Here is a 13,029-nt window from a genome sequence, read left to right as displayed (position 1 = left end):
AAAGACACAATGCGACTCCTTCTGTCCTTCTCTAAACATCTCCATCAACATCCTCGGAGCAAACATCTCTGTGGTGCTCTTTCTAGGCATGAAACCATCCTGCTGCTCTCTGATCATCACCTCACTTCTTCACTGTGCCCACTACTCTTTCCCACAACTTCATGCTGTGGCTCATCAATTTTTGCCCCCCCTGCCCATCCTATCCCCCTTATTCAGGACCCAGTGGCTTAAAACCTGACTGAGGATGATGATGATGAATGTCATCTGGTTTAGAATAATTTAATGAATTCTTGTAAATGGACACTAACTCTGGAAGGCATATGAGCCAGTGAGCAGGAGAGCGGACCACAGTAGGACACGGCGGGCACTTTTATTTTAGTTAGTGGGCTCATACCTTCATACTGAGTGCAGAAAGAGGGCTTGGGTGGGTGGGCTGCTGTCACAAGGCCATTTACGACTTCATCGGCAGTGGTGGGCATAGTGAAGACACTTGCCTGGCAGCATCAGAGAGGTGAAAGAACGTGTGGCACTTTGCACAGCCCTTCATCATCAGACCGCGTCCCATTCAGCAGCTCGTCGTCATCGTGGCCTCACTCCCATGAGACACCTGACGTGACCTGTGTGCCCCAAATTCAGCAGGTGGCTGCGTTTTGTCCTTTTTCTGGCTGAAGGATGGCAGAGGTTTCCGCGCTGTCAGATTTTCTTCTCCCTTTCTGCCAGTTGGGGATTGACCCGCGCTCTCCTCGGCCTATCTGGAGACTCTGCAAAGGACGAGGTGACCACTAGTGAGGGGCACCTGCTGAGGTGCCACAGTGGAGTGCAGTCGCACATCCTGCACGGAATTTAATGCCCGAGTTACTGCCCTTTCACTAAAGGTGGCACACCGATGTCGAAGCTGGCCAGGAATCATTTCAAGTGTGCTGGCACTGGCCTGTCATTACAGAGTGGTGACATTCCTGTACACGTCATCATGACCAGCGAGGAGGACCACCTCATAATAATAAAGCGCCTTTCACTGGCCAACATGCCATCATCATTAAACATAACTGACACCCTCAAGACCTCCACCTGCCGTCAGAGCCCGACATGCCACCCCATCACCATGGGGGCACCACGCATGGCGAGGAGGACCCCCTGACTTGTGCCGAGGCCCAAACAGGTGAACGTGAGCCTGCTGATCCATCGCTAACCGCACATGGCCTCCTTCAAAGGGGCACAACAGGGATGGCATTGCCCACATCCACTTGGGCGTTTCTCATTAATCGCTGCCCAAGGTAAGGTTACTGCAATGCCAGTGGAGCCCACTGTTACAGTGAAAGGCACCCGGCCCGGCTTCACGTCACCCTGCTCTGGCTGGAAAGGATGAGAACAAAACAAACCAGCTGGGGACCTCTGGGTACCAAAATGCATCCGACATGTGAAGACCTGAAGAATACAAAAGAGCAGCCAGTGAAGGCTGTAGCCTGGCAGTGCCAGCTGTCTAATGATGCCATGCACTCGTGTGAGACGAGATCATTCAGTGCCATCCTCGGCAGCATTCAAAACAGGGATGCCAACATGCAGAGGTCTTCGGCTTGTGCCAAGTGCCTGCTGACCCAATGGGCACCGTTTACAAGGGAGCCTCTGTTCTGCCATCCTTGCACTACAACTCCAGTGTCCGGTCCTGTGCCTCGACCGGCGCCATCTGCTGGAATGCATGCGACCCTCATCCAAGATGCGCCTGTTGTAAAAAGTGTAGCCGATCAGATGAAACGCAAAGGTCTGCTACCCGCCTGGCTGGCACGACACCTCGGTTTTCAAACAACAGAAGGAAACTCCAAGTTGTCATAAAGGAGACGAGGACAAAGGCGACTGGTGACAAGGGAGACGTTTATACAAAAGAAACAGACGCCAGCAACATGCACGGAGGATGGCACGGCCTCGCCCTCAGTAGCCTTTACTCCTCCTCTCACTCACAGAGAGACAGACAGAGGCGAGGCCGGATCACACAAAGCCCCCCTGCATCGCCCCGCCTGGCACGTCACCACCTTTGGGGGTCCGCCGCATCACTTTTAGTATATTGGGGTGCTACGGTGTCAAGCAGCGTGGAGAAGGCGTCTGGCGAGACTAAGGGGTCCCAAAACGTACAGAATGAAACGCTAGAGACGGGCAGCAGGGACCCCTCAGTAGCGCCGGTTCATCTTCTTGAACTTCTCGTAATGGTAGTCATCGGTGGCCTTTTCATTGGCTGGTCTCTTGCGGTTGGGCGGCGATTCTAAAAAGCAAACACACAGAGAAGAGCCAACTGTGAGAAAAGGGCGCCCCTGCACTGCGCCACAGACCCCCATGTCGACCCCCCACATACTTTCAGGCTCGGGCTTCTCGGTGTCTCCCACGCGGAGCGGGCGCGGTTTGGGCTCCTCGCGGTTTCTCTTTGCCGGCGCGTTGATCTCCTCGTGGTAAACTGAAAGAAGATAAACGGATGTGCTCAGGGAGTGCGTGCGTCGAAGCGGACCCCCTAAGACTCGAGGCGGCGCTACTCACAGCGGTTGTGCTGAACGTAGTTGACGGCGATGTTCGTTGGCACAAACGAGGTGCCGCTGTCCTTCTTCTTGTTCCTCTGCTCAGCGAGTAGCCTGGCCTTCGCTTCTTCGGTGGAAATGATGTTCTTGATCTTTGCGCTGTCGTCAGAGACACGAGAGTTAAAAACAAAATGGCGGCACAGACTGGGGGTGAACCCGACGAGCGGCCCAAGCGTTAAATTTCAGTAAGAGCCGCCCTCAATGATGGGCTTGAACAGCCAATGAAATCTCACCATGGTGGACTGTGTTTTCAGAAGCCCCCCTTTTGTCTTTACATTGTACCCACGAATGCCAATCGCCCTCCTTAGCCCTGGCCCAGTGATGTGAAGACCCCCTTGTTTACTTTTACTTTGGCGTACGCCGTGAGACGTTGATATCTTTTGCCAACCTAAATATAAATGGAGTGAAGGAACAAGCGACACGGGCAGGTGGGGGGCACAATGGTAATCAGCATCCACGAATGGCAAGTAAAGTCCAGACTCACTCTATGCCAAGGTCCACCTCCGGTATGCCGCTCAGCATCTGATTGGACAGCATCTCCTCGGTCTTCTTGGCAGACGAGACATTGATGTTCTCCGGGAGCTCGTAGAGGAGGTCCTCCGCCTTCTTCTCCTTGATTTTCTGCTCTTCTAACTCCACCAGGCCTTTCTTCTTCTTCAGCTCGGTCTCGATGTACTTCATCCTGAGGACGGGAAGCGAGAAACACACACAGGTCATTGAGCTGGTGCCCCCTTTCATCGGCAGACTGCCCAAGCTTGAAGGACCACCACAGGGTAACCCAAGTGAGGTTTTCACGTGTCGCCTTACATGTCTGCATCTTCATCGCGTCGGTTTGTCTCAGCTGAGAATGACGTGCCAAGGTTCAGGTCTGTCTCGTCTTCATTTCTGAAGAAAGAAAGAAAGAAAGGAGCCGTTTATAAAGTCATCACCAACCAAAGCATCGGGCACTCTGCCCTCTAAAGCACAATTCTAAAAGCCGCCTTAAAACATCAGACATGGCCACCAAGGGGGACGCAGCCTCCTCCACGTCACAGGGTCCTGCGTGTGAGGAGCTCTGGATGTCAGCCCAACTCATGTCACCTCCTGTGTGGCCCTTGGTGGCATCACAGGACACAAACTGCACTTAACAGGGGCTTGCTAAATGGAAAGTGTCAACCGCACGAGCCCCCAACACTTGTCACCGGCAAGGAGTGGCTCAGGCCCTCTACTCCTCGACTGCACACAGACAGGCTGGCCGTGAACCCGGGGCTTCAGAGTCAGTGAGCCGTCACCTCTGAACCTGCAGGTGACAGGGTCTGGTGTCACACACCGTCCACCCCCCCCCCCCCCCAAACAGAAAGCTGATCACTCACAGGCCTCTCTTCCGGTCCTTCACCATCTTCATGTCCACAATTCCGCCAGTCTTCAGTTTGAAGGGGTCGTTCTAGCAGAGGGAAGGAGAACAGCGTCACTTCCATGGTGACGTCAGGATTCAGGTGTCACACAGGAACACACACTTGACCTTCCAAATGTCACCTATGTTACCACAAGCGTGGCCCTGATGCCATTTGTCTGGCACAAAGTCCCTAAGATGGAGCAGCTGCTCACGATGACCCCAAGGACACTGGACCCAGTCAGTGGGTCCCCTCCTTGTCATTTGGGATGTGCAGTCAGCTGCTTTATTGTCAGTAAAATGAACTTTAAAGGCTCGACAGATGAATTACCTAAAATAAGGTTTAAAAAAAAAAAAAAAAAAAAAGTGGAGACATCCCCCCCACCCCCCCAGCCTGTGGTGGGCCGCAGCACAAAGAAACCTTGTGGACCCCTCAACACCACAATGGCCCACCCATCTAGGAAGAGCAGTTCAGTTGTGGTTATAGTCCGCACTTCTGACACCTCAGTCACGCCAACCCGAGTACCCAGAAAGTGCCACCTTCCACTATGGCACTGTCATCTGCAGCAGGTCATGACGAGTGACACTACTGTCACCGTTTCATTTTAATCAGGAAGTGGCAAACGGAGACCACGACCGTAAATCAAAGCACATAAATAAAGCTGTGCACATGCTGTGCGCCGTCATTGGCATCACTGGGACTGGCCCTGCCCGATGGCCGCGACGAGATCCTCTCCATACATGGCAGACAGTAGCAAAGCACTGAATTTAACAAGCCTACAGAGAGGGGTCCGCAGCACATGCACAAACTGTGACCACCTGCAAGGCACCGGGACCCCATCGCTGAGAACTAACCAAGTGAGTGCCAAGTGGACTGAATGGTAAATGATGCCCAGCCAGAAATACCTCAATCTCTGCGTCCAAGGGGAGCTTCTCACCCACCAGCAACGCTGCCACACTGAAACAGAGAGACACAAGGACAGCAGTAGTGAGTGACAGGGGGTGACACGCATTCCGAACAGGACGCTCGCCCTCTGGGTACTGGCAGCAGGTCCTTGCTCTGCTCTTTTTCACTGGACTGGTACCCTAAGCAAGCCACCAGCTGCCAGTTTTCATTGTCATTTCCACATTGACCCCCAAAAACAAAGAAGAGTTTGGCAAGGCACTATAAATTCTTGGCGCATTCTAGTAATTTCTCCAAAGGGTTTAGATCCCTTGAAAGTGCCTGCTGTTAACTGGGGTTCCAAAGACATGGGGGCACACGGGCACACACACCTCCTTACTGACAACCCAAGCGTTTGTACTTTTAAAACTAAAGGGACCGATTTGTCTGGCACACGTATTCAAGCCACACACCTTGATATCGAGCAGGCCTGCCAAACCCTAACCCCACTGCTCAGTGATTTCTGCCTGGCAGAGTTTTGCAGACCATTCGCGTTAGTTGGTTGGTTCAAAGGGTGCCACAGAACCTCAGTGGGTTGGAGATCTGGACTTTGACCGGGCCAGAAAAGAATTTAGAATGCGACCAGAAGACGTGGACGAGGACTGGCGAGCAGGACGTCAAGCGCGCCCACTAAGTTCAGAGTCGAGGTCTGCACTCCACCACAGGGATGGCGTGTTTGAATTTTAGCTAGAAAGCTCCCTCTTGGGCTTATCGGACCACTCATTCACACATCCTAGCGGGGTCCCTCCCAGCCTCTGACCCCTGGGGTCCCTTCAAAGTGACGGCTGGCTTCCCTGCTCAGTCGGTGGATGGCTTGGACGTGACGTTTAGATGGCCGGCCTTCTTCACACACCGACTGCTGGGATATTTAACCTCCTTGACGTTTCTTCTACCCTTTTCTTTCACTTTGTCTCTTATGTCCGTGGCCTGCTTGTTAGTCTTCATTAACACAGGGGGCTTGCAGCCTGCTTGATGCCCGGGGGGGGACAAAATGTGACCCTGACTCACACCGGCCGGCGATTATGTCATACTTGGGACACAGGTGTCGTTGTCCCCGTTTTATTTTCCAGAAATGGGCTTTCCATGTGACCTGGTGGAACACTCGGGTTGTGCCCGTCGCTTTGGTAATCCTGAGAGTGGTGGGGACTTTCAGGGGGATTGAATACTTTTGCACGGCCCGCTATGTCTGTTATAATTCCGGGTTTTTAAAGTGGACATCGTCGTCATCGGGACTGTCATTGTCCTTTCCCAGATGTCCTGCTTATTATTTGCTATTGACCACATTCATGGCCTCTCAGTGCCATTTATTCTGCCCATTGTCAGTTGTCATTAAGGGGGCACACGACATTGAAAAAGGAAAATTACTCAGAAAAGCGAGTTCTACAGCAGAAAGGCACCTTGGCAGGGGTCTCCGAAACGTACAAATCAGCACTGCAGGGCAAGAGAAGAAGAAAACAAGTGACGCAGGGGGTCCGCAGGACTGGGGTGCAGAGCCCCCTGCACTAGAAACCTCCACGTCTCATCCATGGCCCTCCCTCCTTTCCAGAGAGGTAAACGCTCAGAGTCAAGACCACACTACCCCCCCATCGGGACCCTCGCCCACTCACCTGATGCCACTTTGCTTCTTCCTGAGACTCTGAACTTCTTTTGCTTCATCGAGTTTGGACCTGCCAGAAAGACAGCAGACACGGAGTGAGCAGTCCACCTTTGGTCACTCGCTGGTCGAGGTCTTTGTGTGGCGTCTCGAAGCCCCTCCACGGTACAATGAGATGGCCTGGGCTTTGTGAAGGGTGGTGGTCCCCGTCGTGGGCAGGTTTCCATTTACAAAGTGAACGGACCCCCCGACAACAGTACACTGCAGGTGGGCACTCAGCACCAAGCGTCATGCCCAGGGACACGTCACTTCTCAATTACTGGCCCAAACACTGAAGGTCAGGCCTCGTCATTAGCCGCGTATGGCGTCACGGGCACTCACTGCCACCTCTGGATTGGGCACATGCACTCACACTGGGCCAGTCGTATTTCTGGGGGTAGCTGGGAAAAAAAACAGCCCCTTGACGTCAATCCAGCTGAAAGATGACAGCATGAAGCCCTGGGCCATTTGAAATCTGTTTTAGTTTAATAAACTCACAAACTTCATCTGGTGCTCAGGACAAAGGAAAGGCGCTAAATAAATCAAATGGACCACTGAAGTGAGAATAAATGGACTCGACGTCGTCTTCTAAAGAGTTAGATAGATAGAGATGTGAAAGGCACTATATAAGATAGATAGATAGATAGATACTTTATTAATCCCAAGGGAAAGTTTCCAACTGTCGTGGGACCGCCATGACCAACCTTCTCCATTCTCGCCCGACACATCTTTCTCCTTTACGGCCCCCTCTCATATCCAGGAGTCTTCTGCCCACACCTCTCTTCTCGTCTTCCCTGTTCCACTCTAACCTCCCCCCCCCCCATTTTCTTGGTGACCCCCCTAAACTCCTCTCTGTACGTCTCCTTCCTGATCTTTGTCACTCCACACGTCCATCTCAAGTTCCTCATCTCTCTGTCGTTTAGCTTCCTTTCATGCCCCTTTGTGCCCCCCTCCTCAGTGCTGGTCTGACCCCCCCCAGCACTGCACTCCCCAACACCTTTTTTCTAATTCTTCCAACCTGCCTGCCGTCTCAAGTGAGTTTCTAATAATGAACCCTAATTTCTCCTCCCTCAGTTATTGTTGAACTTTTCATTAACATCTCCGTCAGATTCTCAAGTCCTACATATTCGGTCCCCCCCTCCCAAAATCTTAAGGCCTCCGTAGCTCTGCTTCAGTTTCCGCCATGGGGCTCACCTACTGTCCCCCCCAATAAAAATCCACAACTAGCGGAGAAAGCTCGGGGCTTAGAGAGGACTGCAAACCCGTCCGTTAGGCCAGCCGTACGTCTCAAGTAAACTCGCCAGTACGAGACAATCCCCACCAAAATACCAGGGGCATGGTGGTCGTGCTGGTGCCAGAGGCACTTTAAACAGGAGCTCCGTGCCCATCTGTACACTTCACATTTGACTAATTCAGCACTGGCACCTCGTGGATCCTATGGGTTCAAATCCGTCTTCCCATTTACTTGTCGTGTTTACCAGTGTGTGTGTTGCAAACCCGGTCATGGCGTCCAGTCCGGCCATTAGCTCCTGCCTTGTGCTCTGGGCTGCCAGCGTAAGCCCCAAATGAAAGCGTCGCTTATTAGTGTGTTTGTGTATTTGTGAATCTTGCCGTCCCCAAATCCGCTACCGGCACGGGCTAAATGTACAGACATCGAACATCGAGCCGTGAGCACGGAGGCGGACTAACAAACGACATCATTCCGATCCGAGCGACAACACTTGCAGCACCCGCCTCACGGCCCCGACCTGCTAGCAGCCCAGCGCCTTGGCGGTTTAAAGGAGTTTAGCGTCATAGCCCAGTTACCTTACTTCTTGTGTGACTTGCTCGTCATCTTCCTCATCCGAGTCCGCCTCTTCTCCCTCCTAAAGTTCTTCCCCGGTGCCATGTCTGCGTGCTTTAAGTTTCTGCAACTTCAGCAGTGAGACGTTTGCAGTTTGTGCTCGAGATCTTCCTTTTCATACGCCGGTCATATTTATGTGATGCACACAATCGGGAAGCTTCCGTCGCTAGCCGCGCCAAACCTGTGCAACCAGATATAATGTCCGGCGGGAAACAGAACCCCCGTGCAAGTCGAATGGGAGGAGTTGGATTGGCGCCGGCTCCGCCCCTCGGATTTTCGGTTTCGCAGAGAAGAAGAAGGGCCGGGGACGGGCGGGCGCTCGAAATCGTAAAAGCCGCAAGAGCAGAGCAGCTGACGGCGTGTGGTCAGTGCGAGTCTGGAAATGGCAGCGTCGTGCTGCAGTAAGCACGGAGACAAGCGCTTGGGAGACATTAAGGAGACAGCGGAGCAGGCCTGAGGAGTCCTTCGGTTTATTCAGATAACCTTTACGGTTTTTTTGTTCATTTCTTTTTAAGAAAACAATGTCGAGTGACGGGCGCCCTGGCCAGTCCGTGAAGGCTGCTCGGCACTAGCGGTCACCGGAGGTGCGTATCCCCGAGGACTGATTAGATCTTTCCCGTCAGAAGCGGGCGGCGTTGCCGTTGTAGGTTACATAGCGTGGCGGGTCTTGTGAGGCACCGGGGAGTCGCCGCATCATTCACGGCAGACCCCCGCCGCTCGGGGTCCGTCTGGGGAACCCTGGGGATGGAGAGCCTCATAAAGTCTGCGGACGTTCGGGCTCGGCTGGCTCGGTGAAGCTGCTGATGGAGGACCAGCCGAGCGGCGCTGCGGTAACGGGGGCGGGATGGGGGGGTCTCTGCGAGAAAGAATAGGCGAGATGTTTAGGAATAAAATCAAGTAAAAGGCCGGTGATTTGTTTAAAAAATAAATGAGAATAAGCTAAACAACGAATGGAATAAAAAGTCAATGATCAAACGGAGAAGATGTGAAAGAGGGGCGGCTTACAGGAGCGCTTTGTCATGATGCTCAGCAGCACAAGGTGACATTACGACAGATTCCTTCCAGGCCACAGCGATGGCACTACGGATTGCTGGATCTGAAGACACGGACTGATTATGATGTGTCTTGTGACAATCGCCATAGGCAAGGCACAATATAGACGGTCCAGTGATATTCAGGAGTGACTGGGGACTTGGACTGAAGCCTGCTGGCCTCCTGCCTTGGTGACGGTGACGGGGCACATCGTGACACTGCTGTAGAAAATGTCCACTGGACTGCCTGGTGACGTTCAGTGAGAAAGGCTGAGGAGTTGCACGTGAAACCAAAATCCACAAAGCGGAATGCCAGTGTCCATACTGGGGGGCCAAAGTGCCACCAAGGGTGGAGGGGGTTGGCACATTTACTGAAATGTGGAGAAGTGGATGCTCAGGTGGTCCGCGAGGTCTGAGCCGCTGATCTGAACTCGTTAAGGTGGCAGACCTTCAACATTCAAGGACTCGACCGCACTCGAGTGGCCGGACTTGACGGTCGGTGACGGAGTGGACCACAAGCAGGGTGGGGTAGTTGGGTAGACGGAGGACTGGGTCCTTCCTGGTCCTTAACCCTTTCAGTGCTGTGGCTGAATGTGCCCCGGGCGGCGCACTTGGTCACCTTGGCTGGCCTTGAGGTACGCTTGGCGTTGCTGGCCTAACGCGGCCGTGCGGTCAGGTTCTGCTCGTGATTTTGCTGTTCTCAGCCGGATTGGTTTGTGTTGATTTAGTGTATGAATAAAAAACAACAATTCCACGGTGACGGACTTCATTCAGTCAGTCATTCACTCCTTGGTGCCCCCCGCTGAGGCACATCGCCATTCTTCTTCCGCGGTCACCATACGTTTCTTGTCTGTTTTTGAAGCCTTTGCCCCCCTTGGCTTTGCTTCATTCCGCCTTTCTCGCCCGTGTCCTGTCATTTTCGCCCAGCATCTGTCGTCCATCTGATGGATGTCACCAAACCGTTTCATTTGTCCTCGTTGTATGAAGCTGACTAGGGGCAGGTGTTGGGGTCCCATGGTGACTGCCAACGTAACATCAGAGTTGTTAAGGACACAACGGAGAGCCCAAAGATTATTGTGAGCGCCGGGAGGTGAAAACGAAAACCAAAGACGTAGTCTGAGACCCCCAAAAAAAAACTGGGAAATGAAGCCAATCCAGGCGGCAAAATGGGCAATCCTGCCACCAGGGCCACCTTGCTAAGTGACACGAGGAGCCTTCAGAAGAGGTTCATGTGCCGTGACTGTCATTGTGCTGACGGTGTCACGTCTGTTGTGTCATCGGCGTGATAATCGGAGTCATCGTGGTTTACATTCATTCACGCGGTGGCTGTCCCCTTGGATGTCCTTTATATGGACAAAGCAGGCGCCGATTTGAGGGTTCCAAAGTTAAATTGATTGAATTGATTAAGTTTTCTCCAGCACCACTTAGCTTGTCCCAGGTGGCGCCATTTTGCGGAGCGGTTGTTGCCGTGTTGCCAGGGTGACAGCCTGGCAGTGTGCAGCAGTGACATCACGGGGTCAAGAGTTATATAAAGGTCACAACCCAGGGTCCGAGGTGGACGCCGTCACGTCTCGTCCTTCCGTTTTTGGTCATCGAGGTCCAGTTGTGATTTTCTGATCGGTTTGATACGAGATCAATAAATACGTAAAGACGCGGCGGGGTGTGACGTGAAATTAAGAAGCAGAGCATGAAAGCGAGTGTCGACACACGGAGCAGACACCTTTGGTGCTTCTGTTTTGAATTTTGCCCGTCATGTTCCTCCAGATGCCAACATGGACTCCGACTCCGATTTAAACCTGTCCGTCACCGAGCTGAGAGGGCGGGCTCTCGCCAGTGCTGCGTTCTGATTGGTGAATCGGCCCCTTTTTCTTTCTTGCTCTTAAATGGATGGATGCCCTTGTCCTGCCATCATTCCTTGACTGATTTTTAAACCGCCTGGCATCTCCTTGGCTTCTGTCACATTTGGACGTCAGTTTAACATTTGCCCTGCCTGAAGTGTCATTTTTGTGCCTGTCACCCTGCGTCCCGCCCTGACCTGTCCCACTCAATCCCGATGGGCTTCAATACAAGGCCTCGAGGTGTCTGTTGGTGCCCCCCGGGGTGCCTCGGTGTCCTGTCCAGGCCTGATTTCTGTGCCAGCCTCGCCCTCCATGACATTTTATTGGAATTAATGACTGAAGAAAGCGGTCAGATGGTCATGAGAGCCATTAGCTACTCTCTACTGAAGAGTCGGTCAGCCATTTTCTAACCCGCTTTGTCCTGAATAAGGTTGTGGGGGTCTGCTGGAGCCTCTCCCCGCTAGCACAGGGCACCAGGCAGGAAAGGAACCCTGGAAGGGGGCGCCAGTCCACTGCAGGGTGAACACACACACACGGGTCACCCAACCTGCATGTCTCATGCCACTCTGACACTGGGAGAACATGCAGACCCCGCACAGGGGGGGCATCAAGTGTGATGTGTTTGGGGACTCTGGGGGGGCTGCCGTTGTTAATCGATGCAGTCATCAAAGCGACTGCCAGTTTATTTGAATTGTAGTTGACTGGCCGTCCCTGCACCCCAACACTGATTGACCCTCAGCTCAACTTTTGAGAAGGCCAGTCCTGGTGCCAGCCGAGCCACATTCAGCAGGTGACGATTCCTCCAAACATCGGGCAGAGTTGCCCCCTGTGTACTCCACCCAAACATCTGCGAGAGTTGCAGTTTGTTGATTGTGTTAAAAAATAAAACGGCCGCAGCTCCACGATGACCGCAGCAGCAGCAGAAGAGGAGGAGGAGGAGGTCCTGGGGGTGCAGCGCGGGACGACGAGCCAACAGGGCCACATGTCACCCACCCGCATACTCGGCGGTCCTTGTAGTGCTGCGAAGAAGCCACTTAACCTCTGGAGACGTTTGTGCCAGTGATGGACGGAAGGTCAGAGCCACCGTGTCACTTGTCACCACTGCTTACCTGCGAGTGCGCTGAGGTGACACAATGGTGAGCACACACGCCAGAGTTGCGTCTTCAGCCTTTGTGTGTGTTTGTCAGGGCGGGCACCGCGTTGTAACCCCTTGTCTATCGTTGGGTTAATTCAGCCAGTTGGCCTGCCGTCTGTTTCTTGTCACATTTTGCGGTGCCTTTCTTCATTTATTGAATTTTCCCCACATCAACCACGCATGTTGCCCCTCTGTGGGAAATGGGGGCCAAAACCTGAAGGGCGCACCGGCTGGCACGGCCCTCGTTCACCCAAACAGCCGATCGCCCCCTCCCCCCCCCAGCACGGTGTGGCGCCTGGACGTCCCGTCCCCGGGTGGCTCCTGCCTCACAAGTTTACAAAAACGACGACTCGCGGGTCGAAGGTGGAAAGCCTCGCCGGTAACGAGTCGTCGTTCGTCATCCCGCACGCCGTCATGTGGTGCCTCTGCACACATCTCAGGGGTGTCGTCGCCGAGATCGTGACCCGAGTTTGTGGGCAGACGTCGGGCTGATTTGGGCTCATTTGAAGATGCGAGGTCCGGGTGGGCGGCCTCTCGACTCCGGGGGGCTGCGCTGTGCTACTTGCTGACGCAGTGTGAATGGTGGGGGCGCGCACAGGTCGGACTTTCTGATGTCTCGCAGCATGGGTCCTGCTGTGCGCCCGTTGTTGTTGAGGTGGGCTCCAGACCCCCA

At 53.6% G+C, this 13,029-nt stretch overlaps 2 protein-coding genes across 2 annotated transcripts in view; one reads left to right on the top strand and one right to left on the bottom strand.

Moving 5' to 3' along the window:
* Nucleotides 1-1,852: 1,852 nt before the first annotated feature.
* Nucleotides 1,853-8,449, bottom strand: c9h9orf78 (chromosome 9 C9orf78 homolog). Its single transcript, XM_028809028.2, is given in 10 exon segments — nucleotides 1,853-2,254; nucleotides 2,345-2,443; nucleotides 2,524-2,660; nucleotides 3,046-3,243; nucleotides 3,369-3,446; nucleotides 3,914-3,984; nucleotides 4,840-4,891; nucleotides 6,484-6,543; nucleotides 8,316-8,362; nucleotides 8,365-8,449. Coding segments are annotated over 10 exon segments (867 nt in total). The 5' UTR covers nucleotides 8,398-8,449; the 3' UTR covers nucleotides 1,853-2,162.
* Nucleotides 8,450-8,618: 169 nt separating this feature from the next.
* usp20 (ubiquitin specific peptidase 20) overlaps nucleotides 8,619-13,029 on the top strand; it is a 35,748-nt gene continuing 31,337 nt past the window's right edge. Inside the window, exons 1-2 of the mRNA XM_028809025.2 lie at nucleotides 8,619-8,753; nucleotides 8,868-8,936. The gene's annotated coding sequence lies outside the window, so the exon portion shown is untranslated. The remainder of the gene's footprint in view (nucleotides 8,754-8,867; nucleotides 8,937-13,029) is intronic.

The sequence above is a fragment of the Erpetoichthys calabaricus genome, chromosome 9 (assembly GCF_900747795.2).
Source record: "Erpetoichthys calabaricus chromosome 9, fErpCal1.3, whole genome shotgun sequence".
In the NCBI taxonomy this organism is placed as follows: Eukaryota; Metazoa; Chordata; class Cladistia; order Polypteriformes; family Polypteridae; genus Erpetoichthys; species Erpetoichthys calabaricus.
Note: the sequence above shows the minus strand (reverse complement) of the source record. Positions and strands in the feature narration are given on the sequence as shown.